Genomic DNA, 19683 nt, shown 5'->3' on the forward strand with positions numbered 1-19683 from the left:
TGTTTTGAGCTCCATACACCAAACTTTACATTTTTTTATAATCAAAAGCAAACTCCCAATGTGGGATGTTTGTTTTTGAAATACAAAAAAACCTGATGATCTCCACACCCTGGGAGTTTTCTCCCAATGTGTGGGATATCATTATTTTTGTTTCTTTGTCCTTTGCAGTGACAAACAAAAACAAGCATTTTCAATGCAATGGGTCTTGCATTTGCTCGAGTTAGAGCTATTACCGTTGTAAACTCCTAACCAGACTTTTCTTGCCACACAAATTAAAAGAAAAGAAAAAAACATGATTGCGCTACGTAAACCCCAGCATGATCGCGCTGCGTGGAAAATAAACAGATAAAGTATTGCGGAAACCATGCTGAAAACAATGAGCCTCTTATGTTTTTAGTAGTTTACCGGTGCTATATAGGTGTTCTAAACACTGGAAAAGGCATGACGTATGCATGTCTTTCACAAATGAAAGCAAGCAGATTTTTAAAAGCAAGCCCACGAACCAATGAAAGTGACTGACGTGGCATGGGTGTGGTTGGAAGCCCAAAGAGAGATTACAGCATGGGACGGAGTGCTTTGCACTCGCCCATAAAAAGAGTCCTATCTCCGATGGCCCCACTGTCAGTCCGTAGGCGGTAGTATTCCGCCAATAGAGCCAACAGGGCCTCTGTCGATGGACTACTAAAGAAGGACCTCCGGCCTTTAAATGAGGCAGGAGAACCAAGAGTTTAGCAGGAATGGATTTCCATCACGTTTGCAACTGAGTACCCTGTTCGCCAAACTCTAAATCAGGCCTGTAGTGTTGAAGATAAAACAAGTGCTTTCAAATATATATATTTTACTTGTGTGTATTATGGCACATTCACCTATGTAGCCAGACTGGCAGTTGTGATGGTAGAGAAATGTTACCTCTGATAGCGAGATCAGTTATGATTAATGGAATTCCTAAATAGGTAGTGAGGTGTCTGTTCATAGGTACGAAGCAGATATGTCAGTTTTATGTAAAGGAACTTTTTTACTTAAGTCTTGAGTGCGATGTGGAGATGCGAGGAATCCATTTTCCATTAGAAAATTTAGAAATGCGCTATTTATAGAAATAAAGCATTGTACCTGGCCGAAGTCTCTTAAATCGCATTTAGCAGATGCACGATTGTTAGATGTACCTGTAAGGCTTCTTTCTTGACCACAACACTACATTTGCTTAAGTTCTAAGGTGGCTTTGTTGGTAACTGTGATGCATTTGCTTACATTACTGACTGCTCAACACTGACTTCTCGCCTCTCTTTGTGCTTTCTGTCGTTCATTCTGCACTTTAGGTAGAAATGCAAAGGACCCCAAACACAAGAGCAGTTATCTGCATGGGGCCTGGTAATGTTAGTCCATTGGCTGTCTCAAATTCAGTACTAATGCTTACTCCCCGCCACTTTAACAAACATCAAAACTAATAGATCCCTTGCTATTGAAGGAGCATGTGAGGGTGCCCTCGAGCGGGAGAACGGGCGTGGCCATGTATTGCGCGCACTGTCGCTTTGCAAAGCTTTATTTTTCAAACAGGTGAGAAGCCAATCTTCCCTGTGAGTGGTCTGGAGACTCCACATGGACTAGAAGTAACAGTAATCATAAAGGTAACATTATCCATGATCTCCCATACCTTGGGAACATCTGCCGGTGTGTTTGTGAACTACATGCTTCTCAGGACTGGCCAGTTGTCTACTAGAGCTCAAGTAGTCACCAACAAGTGTTGAGGGAAGCAGTGTGGAGGGGAGGAGGGCCTTTGACTCTGCCCAGTGTTGATCTTCTTTACAGGCATTCGACTGGGCAGCAGTTGTGTTAGTCTGCCTATGATATAGTTCAAATGCTCATAACCATGCTCAGAGTTAAATGTTGAAAAAACCAAAATAGTTGAATCAGGAGGACCTCACTCTATTTGGTCATCATCTAAGTGACCTGAGCTATTAGGACACCGTGTTACCCCAATTGAGAACCACCAAAAGGATGGGGATTTATTTATATGACAAGTTTTCTTCCAATCCCCGGGTCTCTAAAATCTTACTGTCTTTTTTTTCAGGTAAAGGTCTTGAAAAAGACTTTGCAATTCCTTCTTGGGAACACTCGCTCCAGTATCCTACAGGTTGTTGTTGCTTTTGCTAGATTAGGGCACAGTCCTGTATTTATGGCTTCCAGATGATAGAATGCAACACCACAAACTTATCCAAAATTGAATAGCATGTATTTTTCTTAAATTCTTCTTAACAAAGCCTTTTCATATACATGCACTTTTGTACCTGGTACACGCCCGCCTGTTCTCTTCACTCCTCAGCAGCTTATTTTCTAGTAGTCTCAAAGATTAAAAGATAATACCACCAGGGAGGCCGTGCACGTTATTATCAAATGGCCAATATTTGGAACTCTTTGCCTTCTGATCTCATGCATCCAACGATGACATGTTCTTTACAATGAAACTTAAGACCTAGTTATTTACAGTTCTTCCCAAGAGCTCTCCCTTCAGTTTCCTGCCAGCTCTTGTTGGTTCTTCTCTGGATTAGGCCAATGCCCAATATTTAGGGCTTCCACAGATCTGATCTGGCTATTTACACTTTAACTGGAAATGGCACTTGTTTTCTTATCTCGGGTTGCATAGTGTCTGTCGAGTGCTGGTCTTCTGAGACATCCTTTTTAATGATTTCTAGTTTCAAACTAAGGCCTTCTGCCACCTATTTCCACTTCTGAATCCAGCATGGTAACTGGTTAATCAGTGGAAATGGTGGCAGATTGAAGGAAACTTCCATCTCTTATGAGGAAAGAAACAATAACAAGAAACCTCCCACAATACAGGCAACTCAAGAGCAGCAGCCAGGACCCTTTTACGGGAGGTAGGAAGAAAAGCGGAAGCCTTCTGGATCAAGCAGTGAGTCGAGCGATGCTGTAACGCACCAAACAGACTCGTCATTACTTTTTATACTCCGGGTCAATTGACCCAGAACAGAAGGTAATATCTTTTACTTAATGGATTGGGGAAGGTCACAATACAAATAGGTGATAAGTTATGTAAACGTTGCAGGGAAGTATCTGTCTTGGAACATAACTACAGACTGGACTAACCGCATTGTTTTCTAACCAGTACAGAAAAAAATGTCTGCTGATCCCAGCTCTGTGTTTCACCTAAACTTCCATACAGGACCCGCGTTGTCCCAGTGCTGCCAAGTGGAGAGGTCCATCTGATCCCGCAGTTAGCTACAAAAAATGGTAAGAACTCAACCCAACAGTCAAATTCAGTAGGAAGGAGCTTTGTGTGGTTTAACAAAGTAACAAATAAAGTAGGAAGGAATTTTACATTGTCTACCGCTGAGATAGTCTTACATGGATTTGTATTTTATATTTAGTAATTAGCTGTGTGTGAACTACATTTAGTTTTTTAAAATAATAGTTATTTTGTTTTTTGTAGAGCTTTGCATTCCTAACCCACAACATCCTTCTGAGGAAGCCTTTAAATGCTATGACTCGCTGCCTTGGAGACTAAGGCCCACATTAAGACATTGGCGGGTTAACCGCCTACCGCTGCGGTGACGGCTGCCAAAAGACCGTCACCGCCGCTCCCTTCTGTTTGCCAGGAATTCCCTGTCACTGGTTTTCGTGGCATTGCTAACACCACAAAAACCATGGCGGTAGGCTGGCTCAAAATGCAGCTAGGTTACTATAGCGACCGCCGGGCTGGAGATTCCGCCCCATCCACTTTACCGGCTTTTAATTGGACAGCAGATGGTATCCCTTCAATGAAGTAATTGTATTGCACCAATCTGATGCACATTAATGCAGACCCTGTGGCAAACACAATATACGTAGCATAGAGAAACGTTTATGACAGATGCAATAGGAAGGGGATTTACATTGTGTAACACTGAGACATTCTCACATGGATTTGTAAATTTTCATTTATTATTGAGTTGTGTGTGAATTCAAGCACTTTTTCTTTTTTTTAAATTGAAAGAACTGGCTGGATGTGAGATTACTATGTTTTATGAGCCTTCCAGAGCTCTGAGGTTCTAATGCACGCCACTGCCCTGTGTAAGCCTTGGACTGCTTCACCTTGCTTCAAGTGCAGATGGATGCATTTAGTGGGGTCCTGTAATGAGGTAGAATTAGGACACCACAAGTGCCGCAGTTGGAGCCTATTAATCCTTGACTGCCTTACGATCCTCTCCCGAACTATTTCCCATATGAACTAAATTGGAGGTGCATGGCTGTTGCAACTGCCCCCAAAGAATGAGCCCTGCTATTGCCCATCTCCCTTGAAGCCCCCTCTTGGGACAACGCATGCTCCAGCTGCTGCAGTGCTGCTGAAAAACAGCTTATGCATGTCATGCTGCATGCGCCTTCTGCAGCAGGGCTGGTGTATCGTGGCATGTCACGCTCGGAATCTCTACTCCTAAGATGGCTGCTCCATCCAATTGTAATGATACAGTGTTGTGGGCAGTGTGTGTTGCAGTAAACAAATAGGTGAGATTCTGTGCTATGCTACCTCTGTTTCCCCCATCAGTGATATTTTTTGTGTCATTTTGACAGCTGCAACTCTTCTCCCAGAGCCTCCACCCTCCGTCTCAATGACGGGTGGATAGAGTTTCTTTCACTATGCTGGTAGAGCATCTTCTTTGCACGTGTAAGAATATGTTTATTGCACAGTAGGCTGATCCTACCTGTTGCCTCCTGTGAAGCTGTTTCAAATATTGACCCTGTGCATTTTTTGCTGTTCATGCATACTGTGTCGCAGCATGGAGGGGAGCTGGACTGGCTCTGGATTTGCTGGCTTGAGCCAGGGAGAGCAGGTGCTAGAAACTGTTGCTCAGCTGTTCATGTGAAGCTGGAGGCGGACTCCTGGAGCAGAGGGAGGGGTCCAAAGATAGGGGCCTGAAGCTCTCCTCGCAGGTGTAACTAGGTTTGGTTATGCCAGTAAAAACAGCCAGTTGGCACATTATCTGTGGGTCTGTGGTATTTTCAGGGGGTGTTGGTGGGTGTGGGCAACCTGCCAGCAGTCAGTCAATCAGGATTTATAAAGCGTGGCCAATCACCTGTGAGGGTCTCAAGGCGCTGGAGTTGCTAGCTGCTCACAGTGCCCTGTTCTTTCGAACAACCATCTCTTGAGTCCTTTTCTGTCAGTGGGTAACAGTTCTCCAAAGTACATAAACAGCCACCCATGTGTTGAGCAGCCTCTTTAGGGAAGGAAGGTGTCAGGGGTCACAAGTAGAGGAAGCGGATTCTACAGAGTTCGCCACAACCCCAACGAAAACACAAGGGAAACTGTTAAAACCCTTTAAGGAGAAAAGCAGGACACTGTAAATACTGGCCGCACTCTCACGCTGCAGCAGTCACACACCCCTCTCATGCACTCCATACCATCAGAGTTGCAGTGAAACATCACTGGCAGCACTCTTACAGCCTTTGCAGACTGGCAGTTGCACACTAAAGGCAGGTCTCTCACACCCCTTACAGACCAGAGGTCTCACCCCCCCCCCCAAGACTAGCAGTCTCACATTACCAACACCACTCTCGCAGTGTAGAAATTTTGCACCACTGACGGCACTCCCATCCCTCACAGACTAGCAGTCTCACGCGGGGGTGTGGCTTCAGAGGGCGTGTTACACCCCCTCTAATAAATGCATTCAGTATTAAATAGATGGGTATGGGTGCTTTCATATGGGTATAGTGAAGTATCTGTCGGATTTCACTTGGGATTTTTACATGCTCACACACACACTCTCTCTCTCCTGTGTTTTGAAGTTCTTAAAACATGTTGGTTATATTACAAAGTATTTTGTTTAAAGTACTGCTAACAATCCAACCCTAATCTAACTTTACACTGCCCCTCAAACACCCCTTGTGTTCTGCTTCTCAGATAATGAGTTTTATCGTGATATTCCAGCATGATTGTTGGGAAATCTGAAACTCACCCTCCCAAAGCCCCCCACCCTAGTCTTACTGACCAAGCTGCGCCCCTCATCTCACACTACTGAGAGCACTTTCACACCTCTCACAAACTAGCAATCTTGCACCACTGGCAACACTCACAGACTAGCAGTTACACACTGCCAGAAGAACACTGGGCCCTCACAAACTAGCAGGAAAGCTAGTAGATCGGGTTTATAACAGAAGATGTCCCTTCATTGACGAGTTGCTGTCTGATATTGTGGATGGGCGATTGGTTTAATGACTGTAAGAGTGAAAGAATAGTTGGATGTATGCAACGATGAGCAACTGAATATATGGATGATGAGTGATTGCATGGCTGCCTGCATGAGTGGTGAGTGGCTTCATGGATGGAAGCATCCAGGTGCTTTCAGTAACAACCCAGACCTATTGGCTTTGTTAATGTTTGTCTGAATGAGGAAGCAGGCATGGAATTCTTTTTTTCTTTTTTTAACTAAATCTTAAGTCCTTATTACATGTTCTCTTGGAGTTTCACAACCTACAGTGTAACTACCAATGAAAGATTCAATAGGGACCAAATACCACAATCAAAATTTCCTCTGCATATTCTTGACAGCCAGATCCCCCTATCTGACACCAAAACCTTTTCATTGACAGAACATTTGTCAAAAAATACACAAGTTATTCCTTACCTTGGGCTCAGCAATCTAGCCCATGTACTTTCAATCGATTGTTGCAGTCGGCCACATGCCTTATGTCATGCATAGTTTGCAGAAGGAAGGACAACTACTCTTTTCTTGGGAAGCTTTGTAACAGCTGCTTCTTTTTATTCAGGGATACCATTGCAAGACTTATGCAAATACCACTGTGGCAGACACTATACGCCTTTACTCTACACAAATGTCTGGACTTTCAATGCGGATGTGAAGCAAGAGGTGGTGTTGCAGAGTTTTTGGTGAGTCTACCCCTGCTGTTATAAACTTCTTATTATTCTTTTCAGAAGCATGTGAATCTATGAAAGATCCAGTAATGAAGAATGTTATTTATCTGTTGCTATAGCTCTCTAGCCTAAGTATCTTTCACTTATGTTTGACCTACCTTGCTTCCCGGCGAGTTGTCCCTGGAGCATTTGTGTTTTTGAATCTGAAGTGATCTAAGGTGGTGAGATTGCAAGTTTAGACCCCTTCAACCTTGCTGTTTTGAGAAGAAAAGGCGTGAATGAGGGAACAGTTACTGGATTACATGTAATCATTGTAATACTGCTCTTTAAATGTATTGATAGTCCCCAACCTGACTGGGATACATTCAGAGCACGCAAATCTACGAAAGAGAACAATGCAGGAGAAAGTACATTACAAGTAAGTAACATTTTCTTTAGTGTTTCAGTGCTCACCAACATTTCGCTTGTGCTTTTGTAAGTGCTCTTGCACTTTTCAACATTTTACAACAAGGCATCATTTGGGATTCAGAAGTTCATCTTTATATATATAAATACTATGATACATTACTTTCTGTGCTTTGAACAAATACAAAAAATGTTACACAGTGACACTTGCAATCACATGGGCCTGTTATAGACTGACTGGAGTAGGCTACACAAGCCCATACTTAAACCCACAGCAAGCTAGGAGAGCTGAAGTCCATCCTCCTTCTCAAAATTGAGGTACTTGGGCTTCACCTTTCATTCACATGTCAAAGAACTGTGCTCATATGTTAATTCATGAAAGTTAAAGGTGGGTCAGATCAGTGCATTTCTCCATAGATATCCAACAGGTTACTTTGTGTTGTGAGACCTTCTTGTCCATGGCTAGCAAAGTTTGGGAAGAGAAAGACTTATTGGTTTATGAACCATTCTTTGTGGACTTACCAGTGCTGTTTCATGCACATCAGCTCATCGCTAGACCTGACACGCCTTATTCCTGAGGGAATTTACGTACAGTAAAAATCCTGTACAGATGGAAAAACAAAGGGACCACTGAAAGAACTGCCTTAAATGGGGCAGCTTTCTGAACTGGAGAAGACTACGTTTTCACAAGTTTTCTTCAGAAATGTGTTTTGTCATTTGTAGTAAAGCTGCAGGTTTCTGCGCCTGAGACTGTGCGAAACATAATTGCAAAAGAACGCGTTGTGGAGGTTGTCGCATGATTTCTCACAGCCTGGTGTTCCCTGGTCAGGCAGAACCAGTTGATGCCTGTTGGGGCTGGCTGTGGGCGTGTTTGGTGTAGGCTCTTAAATACCTCGAAGGGGTGGTGATGGTATGCTGTTTTTGCCTAGTCTGTGTTCAGGCATGCGCTTAGGAGGTAAGAGCTCTTCTAACGGTGGTGCCCCTCCTGAGACCCCTGTGTAGGAGGGTTTGGTTGGTCAGATTGCCTCCAGGTACAAACATTCTGCACATTCTTCTGCAGACAGTGGATTGCCCAAGGGATGGAGTAAATGCACTGTGCATGGTATGAAAGCATCTCATGAGTACAGTGTCCCTCCAGGCCTCCCCTTTAGCCGCACGCTTCTTTACAGCATTCTACCTAGCTCTGTGGACGAAGGGGTGTGTCAGTGTGTAGACTTGATGGTAATGCACTCGAGTAACCGAGTGATACCAGATACATGACTGTTGATGGGTAGGAGCAACGGGTGAGGTGTTGTCTTACATCTAAAATATTATTGCTGTTTACTCCTTGACTCTGTGTTTCATCCAGTCTGTGTATGAAAGTGGGCAAAAAAACAACAAAAAAGTACAACAAGGTAACGCTTCAGTAGTAAGGCACAATTTTGGGGGATGTTGAGTGTCGGGTGAGGGAAGGAGGCTGCAGGACCTTAGGATGAGGTAGGTTTGTGTGGGTGGGTGCCGAAGTAATATTTATCAGATAGTCTGGTAACGAGGTAACATCTACGACGGCGAGGTGTGACTAGCGATTCGCTAAGGTGAAGTTGTGCTTGTGGAGAGAGGCCTGCAGTAAGTTGTTGAACACAGAGAGCTTGTGTCGTAATGATAGTCAGTAGTGAGACATAGAGGGCTGAGGCAGCTGCAGTCCAGGATCGACCACCATAATAGACAACTTCGGTTCAGTAAGGAGAGAGCTCCTGACAGTGTTTCGCAGTGGGGGAGGAGAGGTGAGCAGAGCCGCAGACAGCATTGATGACTGTCATAAGTACAGACCTTAAAGTAGCCTTTGGAGCATTGAAGGCTCCTTAGATGAACAGACTGTGTTCTTCTGGTAAGGCTTTTGCAGGTATTCCATGCGGCAGTAGAATTTTCTTGGGACTCTGCCTTAGTTTAGGACTCGACCCAGGGGTGGGCAAAACAGCCAATTGCACTCCATTAGAGATCCTGTGGTGTAAGCCATGGCACAGCCTTCAAGGCCTTCTACTCATAGACCAGCACAGGGTAGCAAATTGTTAGGCATCCATTAATTGAAAGGGGGGATCCTTTGAGAGTAGGTACTATGCAGAGAGTCACACACTGGCCTTGTGTTCTGAGGGTAACAGGGAAGCAACAGCAGATGCTGAGAATAACCCCTCTCTGGTTATTAATGTAGGGGGTGAAGAGATGATACAACGCCAGGCTGGCGCAAGCACCCACCACCTACTATAACCTCTGCCACTCTGTCTGGGATTGGGTCAGAAATAGAACCTAAAATCAGTGCAACAAGGTATTCTGCCTTTTGTCAGTCCGCCTTCCTATGGTTCAGCAATGTTCAGCCTTTAATGTGCTCTCAGTAGCTCAGCCTTGAGGCACTGTCAGGTCGAGCTGTTTTAGGAAGGCAGGCATGCTGGTAAAAAGCTGCTTGTTTACGAAAGGGGTGCTTGTGGCAGACATCCACCTGCAAGAACAAATTCAATAACGGATCTGCTTGCAGTCAACATCGGGTATTGCTTTGCCGCGTGTGCTTTGCAATGGCTGTTGTGTAATAGCAGCAATTATGGTTTTGCTTTAAGTTCATTCACTAATAGTAACACTGTAGCTCAGCTCAGGGGTAATATTTCCTCTTCAATGGTGAGCCTGAACTGTTGACCAAGAGACAGAAGATTGCTTTCAACCTTGTTTTTCGTCACAACGAGGCTAGAGTCCTCAGACTGTGGCATTAATAAAACAGCTAGCACCCTTTTTTGTCCTTTGTACATTAAATGGTTAGTCTTGAAGAAAAATGCGCCACCATGCTAAACGTTCACAGGGGAGAGATGTGCAAAGCCCCGGAACATTGTGGCTTCTTGCTTAGAAACGTTGGCCAATGAAGATGTATGATTGAAACCATGTGGAGTAGACACTATAGAGTCCATGCACTATACTTGAGAATTTTCATTGACTACACTGTAGTTCGCCTGGTTCCTTCCATGTGCCACAGTTTCTTGAGCCTCTTGTCCAAATGAACAAATTAGGTGTCAGACCATCACCTCTGTCCATACTCTTGGCAGATGGTTGTCGAGCCTAGGCTGCCCTGCTTTTTACCATCCTACGAGCTTAGTTCTACCTAAATTTGCTAGTTGTCTCGTTTGATTATTCTATAAGCTTAGGGCCAAGGTATGTTTACTAAGGACGAACACCCTGCAAGTCTAGTCCTAATGCAAGGTCGCCATGTTTTACCATCAACCAAGTTTAGTGTCAAGCTGTGTTTGCCTGTTTCATCATGTTACAAGTTGTGGTTACCACTTAATGTCAAGAAAGATTTGCTGCGGTTGACCACGCTAGCGTATTTTCACCAAATCAGTGCCACCTTTAATAGTCACCCTTTCCAGCTTAATATTTGCCACCGTGGATGTTGCCCCTCACCCCAGGTGTGCTAGTTCAGCCTTTCTTGCATTTGACAGGTTCATCTATTTAGCAGATTGGTGCACAAAGTCTTTATTCCCAGTGATGCTCCACATAGTGAGAACTTGACCGTATAGGTCTTCATGAACCTGCTGTTTTAGCCCCTGATGACTGTGCACGAGTCAAGACCACTGCCAATGAGCAATTCTTTCAATAGTGGTTTCTCTGACACAATTGTCTGCTTGGAAGGAGATCTGTGGACCCAGGCTACTATGGGATTTCCAGAACTGTGTTTCCTATCATGATCACTGATGGTACACATCCACAGCTTGATCTCATTGGTTCTTGCCTCTGGTTCCTCTTCTACTGGACATACCTGTCAAGGCACCTTTTACGATGCTCTAGAGCTGCTGATTCTGCGATAGGGAAATGTGCAAGCCTCACTGTTCAATAGTTATGTGCAAATGTGGGTAGACCATGGCAGCTATAAAGGCTGCAAACCTACCTTTCGCAGGTTCAGACTCTAATTTCACCTACCAGGTCCTCATCAAAATATGTGATCAGGCTAGATCCACCATCTGGCCAGGGGGCCTGCCAAGGTAGAGGTTTGACTAAAAACTCCCCTTCAAATAGCAGAAGCCTGACAAAATGGCTGACTTTTTTTTTATTGGTAAGCCTCCTTACCATTGTCTAGCCATCTCTAACTCTTCACATTTTTCTCAGCTAGTGTCCAGTTTGGGTAAAGCATGCTTAAAAAAATCTTTAGTAGCCATCCTGGCATTGTTAATGTCTGTGCCACCACGCATGGAAACCTGGCATGTGTGGTTGCTTTGTTGAATGATATCCCAATGTGTAGGAAGAACTATGGTCAGTTAAGATGGCTACTCAGGATGCCTCTTCTGTTACGAGGAGGCCCAGGGTCCATATGGACATCTGGAGTCACAACAGGGAGAAGCCCCACAAACTGGAAGAGAAGGCTGATCCCGGCAATTTATAAAACTGTCCAGTCATAGCAGGGGAAGACACAAAGCCCACTCTAAGTATATGTTAAAGTATTGGTAACATTAGGTTTCCAAGACTGCTTAAGTGAGTCCAGTGGCCGTCGAACTTTTAAATGCACCACTGGTGTTTAAAAAATAAATAAAAGCAATCAGACCACTCAGGACCCCCACACCCCCAGAAAGACGAACAGGTTTTATCACAATTCTAAAAAAATCTGCAGTTGTGAGCGTATTTAACAATTCAAATATGGAAGTTATGTTCAGTTATCCCTTTTAAAAATACAGTCAAATACAGGATTGCCAAAATGCTGTGGGCAATATAACAGTATCCCGACTGTGACACTTTATCTTGAAGGGGGATGGAAGGGTTAGGGATTCCTAGGGAAGCCGACTTTGACATCTACAGTACCTGAATGACACAAGAGGTTACTGACGGCCTATTACAGCCCTGCCAAGTGTCACACATCCTGCATTAGAATAACGCATATCCGATACTTTTCCCGCATTACGGCAGTGCCTGAGATTGTCACGCAAAAGAACTGTTTCCTTGAGTGCCGTAAAATTTTCTTGTTCCAGTTTCTCACTTTGCTAGGTAAACTCCTATTAGTGTTTATCAAAGGCCACGAGGTGGCGCTAGCGTACAACGGGAGGTATAGGATTCTCTATATTACGATATTTATGTGGTTTCCTCCTCTTCATCGCTTGATTTTGCTTGCAAGGAAGTGTCACTTATAGTCGTTGAAATGTCACTCATAATTACATTGAAAGTATGAAAATATCACACATAGCAATCTGAAACCTTGGCAGCTATGCTATTACAGAGTGGGTCCCTTTTAATTTATTTTTCAGTTACTGAAAACATAGCACTGTTTTCAGCATATTGTGTGTCTTTCTCTCCCTGGACCGTAGTAAATGCTGAGGCGCCACCCCTCTCGCCCGCAGATGAGCCCACAGCACAGATGGAAGACCTGTGCCTTTCATGGTTTTAGGAAGGTCTGTGTGCTTTTCTTTTTTTTCTTCGCAGACCACGACTAAGTATTTTCATGAGTTTGCGAGGCTTTTGTTTTTGGGCCACTCTGTGTTTAACTTACTCTGCACAGGTCTTTTTTGTTTATAAAAGTGGGTGCGACTAATTTCTTTAAAGGCGACAGAAGGTCAGTGAATAGATGAACGGCTGCTTCTGTTGAGTGCTTGTTCTGCAGCTTTGGAGGGAGTCCTGGGGCGCTGCGCTCTAGTCACGGAAACTGCCTGGGGTGTGTATATGTTGTTGGAAGTTTCTTGGCGGCTGTGGTCCGTCTGCCTAGAGACAGCCTTGTGGCGGCGCCCATTTGTGCCACCACCCCTAAGACCTTGGGCATCTGTGCCAGCCACGTGCTCAAGCGGGAGGCGGAGGGGGGTAGGGAGTTGTGCTGTTGACTTGCCTGCTTTCCAATCTTTGTGCTTGCAGCCCCCGGTCAGTAGGGTGTCATGAAATGTATTGACAGCGAATGACTCTTAAAGGGACGCCTTACCTGCATTCATGGGTCTGCCACAGCAGCCAGGGCAGGCGTTGTGTTGTCCTGCACCCTGCATTCAGTTACTAGTCCTCCCCACCCACGGTGGTGGGAATCAGGGGAAAGAGTATTGCACACAACTGAAAATCACACAATGAAAAACATAGTAAAGTTGGGGCATGTCCTTGCTGTTGGCCCAAGTTCTGCTGGTGTGTTGCTAAACCCTGCTTGAAAAAGTGCTAGTAAGTTCCCGGCTGTCCATTTGATTCTGGCTCCTTCCTGCCCCGCTCCTCCGGCGCGTCAAGCATCAGCATCCGCATCGCCCAAGTCGTCCAGCTCGGTGCCCGGCTTCATCTCGTGGTCCAGCAGCGAGGGGTTGCGCCGCCGGAACATGTTGGAGATCTCGTCGAATGTCCTTCCCCGAGTCTCGGGGACCTTGAAGTAGGTGAAGATGAAGAAGCCCACCAGGAGGGCGGCGAAGATGATGAAGACGTAGGGGCCGCACAGGTCCTGAAAGAGAAGATTGGGTTAGGGGAGGTTGGACTTTCACCAGTCAGTCATCTCAAGATCTCCCTTCAGCTCTGGTTTGTAGCAGTCCTTAGCTTTCTACTCATGGCTGCCAGATTCTCTTACGTTAAGGTTAAAGGCTATGGATATTTAGCGGATGGGCTACTTCGTCACAGTAGACACGGATATCCTGTCCGCCGAAATATAAATTCCATAGGATATAATGGATTTGGAGTGCGTCAGACGGGATATCCTTCACCGTTGTGACGAGCAAACCTGTCTGCCGAGTTCTAACTCAGGCCCAAAGTCAGTTGCTAAAAGTGAGTACTCACCCACACTTTCACGAAGGCTCTCGCATCTTTCCAGTGTGTGTGAGTACTCCCCATCTCTGTACTTTTGTTTACGGCTTGTGCCGTATCATCCCCTGACTGTTTAAACGTCTGGAGTGTGAGCTGTCTCTACTTTTCATGTCTAGAGTCTGAGCCATTGCCTGCCTATGCGCATCATGTCTGATGTTCATGCAGTCCCTGTGGCCTTTACCACAAATATACCTTTACCACGCATGGCGTTACATATTTATAAGGAAACTGAAACCTCTACTTGTTAATTATAAGAATGTGTGTGTGTCTATAGACATATACATGTCTATAGACACACACATATTACATATAAATAATTGTTATATTAGGAGACCCCCAACCCCTTTAAAAAAAAAAAAATATTATACACTAAAATTATTTCTCAAATGGGGAACCCCCCCATACCACCCCACTTTTAAAATTACATAAATATTTTTTGGTGGGACAGCTGCCAACCCGCCCCCACTTTTATACCCTTACCCAACCCTAAAAACACCCTTACCCACCTCTATACCATAAAAACACTATATATTCCCTTACCCACCACTGAACTCTAAAAATGCAGTTACCACCCTATGCTGTTACCAACCACTAAACCTTTACACGCCCTAACTTAAAAAAACACCATTACCACCTTATACCCTTACCAACCCCTAAACCCTAATAACACAATTACTCTAAACCCTAGTACATATATCTATCTATCTAGCTCTCTCTATCTATACACACACCTTATATATATGCTTACTGTTAGAAATGGGGTATCTAGTTGGATGTCGGATTGCACCCTGTCGATGTAGGGACCCTCACTCTAGTCTGGGTAATGGAGATACCCAGCTCAGATAACCCCTGCTCATCCCCCAAATACAGATCAGAAAAAATAAGAGGAAGGCGAAAAGTTGGGGGATAACCCTGCAAAAGGGCCATTTGCAGCACTTTCCTTTTTCCTAAAGGCATCTGTTGTAAAGATATATATGCATAGTAAAAACATATGTGGTAGAGGGATTGCATGGTAAAGGATGCATGATGAAGACATTGCGCTGTAATGCCCGCACTGTGAAGGCTGTCTCCCTCGCAATGCTAACACTCCATTCTGGCCCCTAAACTGTTTAACTTAAGTTGGACCCCTAAACTAAGAACTGAGCGGACTGGACTTTGATATTCACAAATATACACTGACAACACCCTGCCTGCCTTACCTAACCTCTGAATAAGATGCCAGATCCTAACAAAGTACAAAAAGAAACAGACACAGCTTTCAAACTATACCCAGACAAGCCAAAATTCTTCTGTTTGCCCAAACACAATCACCTGCATATATAATCCCTGCTTTACTTCTGGGTAGCAAACTTTCATTACAAAGGCACTTAAGTAACAAATCAAAAGATACACAATGGCAAATACTGAACATTCAACACTAAAACACCTTGTAATTAAACAAGACCTTTGGACAAAAGTTCAATCACTAGTTCCCTCGAAGATTAGACTCTGGGATTTCCTTATTTACAGGGCAACATAATTCGAGCCTTCCTCTCTGAAGGCAGCTCTGAGCTTATCAGGCAGGCTGCTGTCGAACTCACCTCTGTCGTCAGAGCTGTACTTTACTACCAATCCATAGTGGCTGCTAGCTGAGAACAACATGCATTATGATAGAAGCAGTATATCAGAACCTAAAAGAAACCAGAATTGGCAAAGCCAATAGCTCTCCCCTACATGAGAGCTATTGGTTTTGCCAATATCTTTAAGCCACATTGTACAGCACCGTAGCTGCTGTTCAGCATGGCAAAAAGTTAGTCACCTGGCGTAAAGGAGAGTGGCATAGAGTAGCATACAGTGGAGTGGCATAGAGTGTAGTAGCATACAGTACAGTTGCATATTACAATTGATGACAACTCACATTAGAATTTCTGTAAACAAAAATCACTGTGCTAGTCTTTTTCAGATGCAGTGCCAATAATTAGTGCTCCCCACCCCGCAATCAGGAACTACCCTTCTAACTCCTGCCTTCAGAAAAGGGATGAAACAGAGTTTACTATAAGACAGGTTGGGGCTTGGGACTACGTGTTTGGACTACAAACTGGCTACAGACTAGTGAGAGACCTTAAACAGAAGCCCAAGCTCACCTATACAGAGACAAAAAAAACACTCTCAAAGCAGGAAATTACGAAGAATGCATCCTTCTGTAGTAGACTGACATACTGAACAGCAAATAAATGTATGAAATGCCCTTCAGAACTTCAGAAACGATGTTTCTAACAACTCATTCTATTGGAAAATGACAAATCTGCTCATCTAATTAAAATACTGAAAACCATCACCTTTTAAAAAAATGTATAGCTCCCTAAAGTGGGGTTCTTTGAGCTTCTGCTGGTTTATAATGAGCTTGCACGTTACCTCTTCAAAATTCTACTTTTTCTTGAATATTAACACTCCGGGCACCCGTGTGTACTACCACACACTCTTTTGTAACTACTTTGTGCACCCACTTTATATGTAAGTTGTATCAAACTAGAAAGTTTTAAAATGCAACAATAGACTTCATGCCGAGGGAGCATACCTCGCGCTGCGCAGCTTCATCAAACTGATTGAGCTTGGCCCAGGTGTCAGCCGGGAATGCAGTGTCACCAGTAGCATATTAATTTCTTTCAAGATCCTCGAGTATGTGCTCCAGTCGCGTTACGTCCTGGCGCAACAAGCGCAGTATACCATGCTGCTGGCCCAGCAGACTCTCCTAATCACCACTTTCAATGTCTCCCAGAGGGTCCCAGGGGACTTTAAAGTGACTTTGTTGCGGGTAAGATAGTCCACAATGGCCTCCTACACCTCAGTTATGAAGACTTGATCGCGCAAGGCCCCTGCTGGCAGTCGCCATGTAAATGCTCACTGTACTCCCTGGGGATGCGCATTGCCAACAGAAGACAGAGGAGTGATCAGAAAGTGTGCATGGGCAATGTGTCACTGGGTGAGTCTAGGTGTCTGCATCCTTGGCGGCAATTCACATGCCTATGCGGGACCAGCTATCACATGTACTCTCCCTAAGGTTTCTATGCCTCATGCGTCACAAGTCTACTAGCTCGTTCCCAATAATAATTCAGCTCAGCGCCCAGGTGGCTGCTGGATGCACCGTTGGGCTCGGGTGCAGGTTGGTTCAAAGTTCTTAATGTCTCTAGTGTTTTCATTGTTTCTTTTATAAATAATCTCAAGCTGGGACATTCGGTTTGCACCCTGGTTCAGGCTAAGTAATGCAGCTTATCTGCTGGGTGCCGACAGCAGTCTGGGCTGTGCAGCGGTACGGGTTGCACACCCACCCTCACAGATTCTCACTGCTTTCACAGAAAACGGGGGCCTTGCTTAGTAAAAGGTTTGTGGTCTTGGGCCGGCAGCACTTGACTCCAGAAGCCGCAGCCCTCCGAGTCGAAAGCAATCAGCAGTTGCAGCCTATAGGCTGAGTTCATCGCAGTTTTGTCTTTGGGGGCAGTTTCAGCCTCTAGGTTGATCAAGGTTCTGCACTTCAGGTGCAACATTGCTTTCTTCCCCTTGATGGGCTTCACAGAAATACATGCTCTTACGCAATCTCGATACAACTCTCTTGTGAACTGTCCCAAGAGTTTGGGTGTTACAGCACGGATCACTCCTGGATCACTGTCCTGTGCCATCAACTTTTTACTGGAGCTCTTCACACTGGTAAAACACTCGGATTTTCCTCCTGGACAGGCTCTCCTCCTGCAGGGCCAGGAATGCTTCTTCCCTCTCTTAGCATGTGTACAGGCCTCTAGACTCTGTAAGAAGACCATTGGCTCCACCAGCAGAAAGTTTTGGCTTAAAGTAAAATCCCTTAACCTCTTGGAAACTGGTAGCCTGGCAGACACCAGCCCATAGCACACAGCAGCTTCTCAAGCACTCTGTGGAGCACTCCCTTCCCATGTCAAGAAGAACTTGAGATGGAAACCAAGTGTGGTGGTTTGTAACCCACAGTTGTACACATTTTCTAAACAGGAGCTTTGGATTCACTGCCTGAGACTTCAAACTGGTTCCAGTCTTTCAAATGTCGATTTCAGGCCGCTCTCCAGCCACAGGCTTTGTGCAAAGTGATGTTTTTCACAGCAGTTAGCAAATGGGGGAGGGGTATCACCAATATGGACACAGTTAAGTGTGACCAGTGATCAGAGGACAAAAGGAGATCCCCAATCGAGAACCTTTCTCAACTTGAGGAACAGAAAGTACCGTCTCACCCCTGTGATCCACCATATGACAGCGCTCCGGAAGAACTAATCTGCAGTCCTTTGCTAACAGGCCATCGTGGAGTTTCTACAGAGAGGCCTTTCTCTTCCTCCCCAGCTCAGTATGTGGGTACTCACTCGTCAGCCTCAGAATGCAGGCAATGCACTTCTGCTGTCTGGGAGAAGCTGTCCTCATCCTTTATCTTCTGCCATGCTAAACCAGGGGCATCCAGAATGGATTCCACAGTCCTAGTACCTTGGCTTGCATAACATACTGAGTCGTGCTATCATACATGTGGTACACACAAACATGCACTTGAACTGCACACAGGGTTTTGGGAACCCAGCGATGACCCCACTAACTTACTCAATACAACACCATAGTCTCTATTACCCGAAAAGTATTGTCCCCAATGAAATGAAGGGTGTCCCTCTCAGCAATGCCCATATTTCTGGTCCAGCATTACCACTAACTTTCAAGGTCAACCCTTGAGGAACTGTTTGCTAAGGCAATTAGGATCATAGTGCGGATTACAAACAACTTTCTTTTGTAATTCCATATTTGTCCCTTTTTTCTTGAACTTTTTACTTCCAATCCCTAGGTCTGTTTATGTTGTTTGAGCTTTGCTTGTCTTTTTCTCCAAACCCACAGCTGAGGTTATGCACTCAGCAGCATTGTCCCCACTAATGCCAAAACCATGCCTGAACCTGCTCTTAACCTACTAAAATCTGGCTTACATGAGGCTCTGTGCCGGCCCACATTAACCATCTTTCCAACACTTACCGCCACATACTGGAAACACATCCCAATAATGAAGTTTGCCGTCCAGTTTGAGAATCCTGCGACTGCCATGGCTGCTGGCCGCGGACCTTGGCTGAAGAGTTCTGCCACGATAAACCAAGGGATGGGGCCAGGCCCAATTTCAAAGAAGGCCACAAATCCAAAGATGGCCACCATACTGACATAGCTCATGGCCGGCACCTTGTCCTGCACAGAAAGAAGAGGAGAGTAAACATCATCAGTAAATACCCTTCAATCCGGACCCACTGCACAGAACACTCTTCCTTAATATTTTGGACTATAAAAGAGCATCTACATCTGCCACCAGTTTAGTCATCTTCTTATACTGCTGCCGCTCCCCTGCCATACACAGAGTTGCCATCAGTGTAGTCATTTCAGATGTTTCAGTGATGTCATCAATGATGTCAGAGAGCACGTCAACATCAACTCCATTTGGATCAAAAGGTGATAAGAGACATATTTAGAAAAAAATGACTAGGGATCTACTTGAAGGCTCAGCGGGTACATGGGCACCAAGTGATGTTAATCTGCAAGTGCGCGTAGCCCAACTGGAACAAACACTAGTTTCAAACTAAAGTTTGTACAATTGTACTTAAAATATTTACAGGCGTGATAATAAGTCTCGGGGCCAAAAC

General features: G+C 44.7%; 1 protein-coding gene across 1 annotated transcript in view; it reads right to left on the reverse strand.

Moving 5' to 3' along the window:
• Positions 1-12604: 12604 nt before the first annotated feature.
• The window catches only part of SLC2A4 (solute carrier family 2 member 4), a 99264-nt gene continuing 92185 nt past the window's right edge, over positions 12605-19683 (reverse strand). The window contains exons 10-11 of the mRNA XM_069215518.1: positions 19031-19234; positions 12605-13670 (exon numbers count right to left, since the gene is read on the reverse strand). Coding sequence (XP_069071619.1) covers positions 13461-13670; positions 19031-19234 — 414 coding nt within the window. The 3' untranslated portion in view covers positions 12605-13460. The remainder of the gene's footprint in view (positions 13671-19030; positions 19235-19683) is intronic.

Source organism: Pleurodeles waltl, chromosome 12 (genome assembly GCF_031143425.1).
Source record: "Pleurodeles waltl isolate 20211129_DDA chromosome 12, aPleWal1.hap1.20221129, whole genome shotgun sequence".
Classification (NCBI taxonomy): domain Eukaryota; kingdom Metazoa; phylum Chordata; class Amphibia; order Caudata; family Salamandridae; genus Pleurodeles; species Pleurodeles waltl.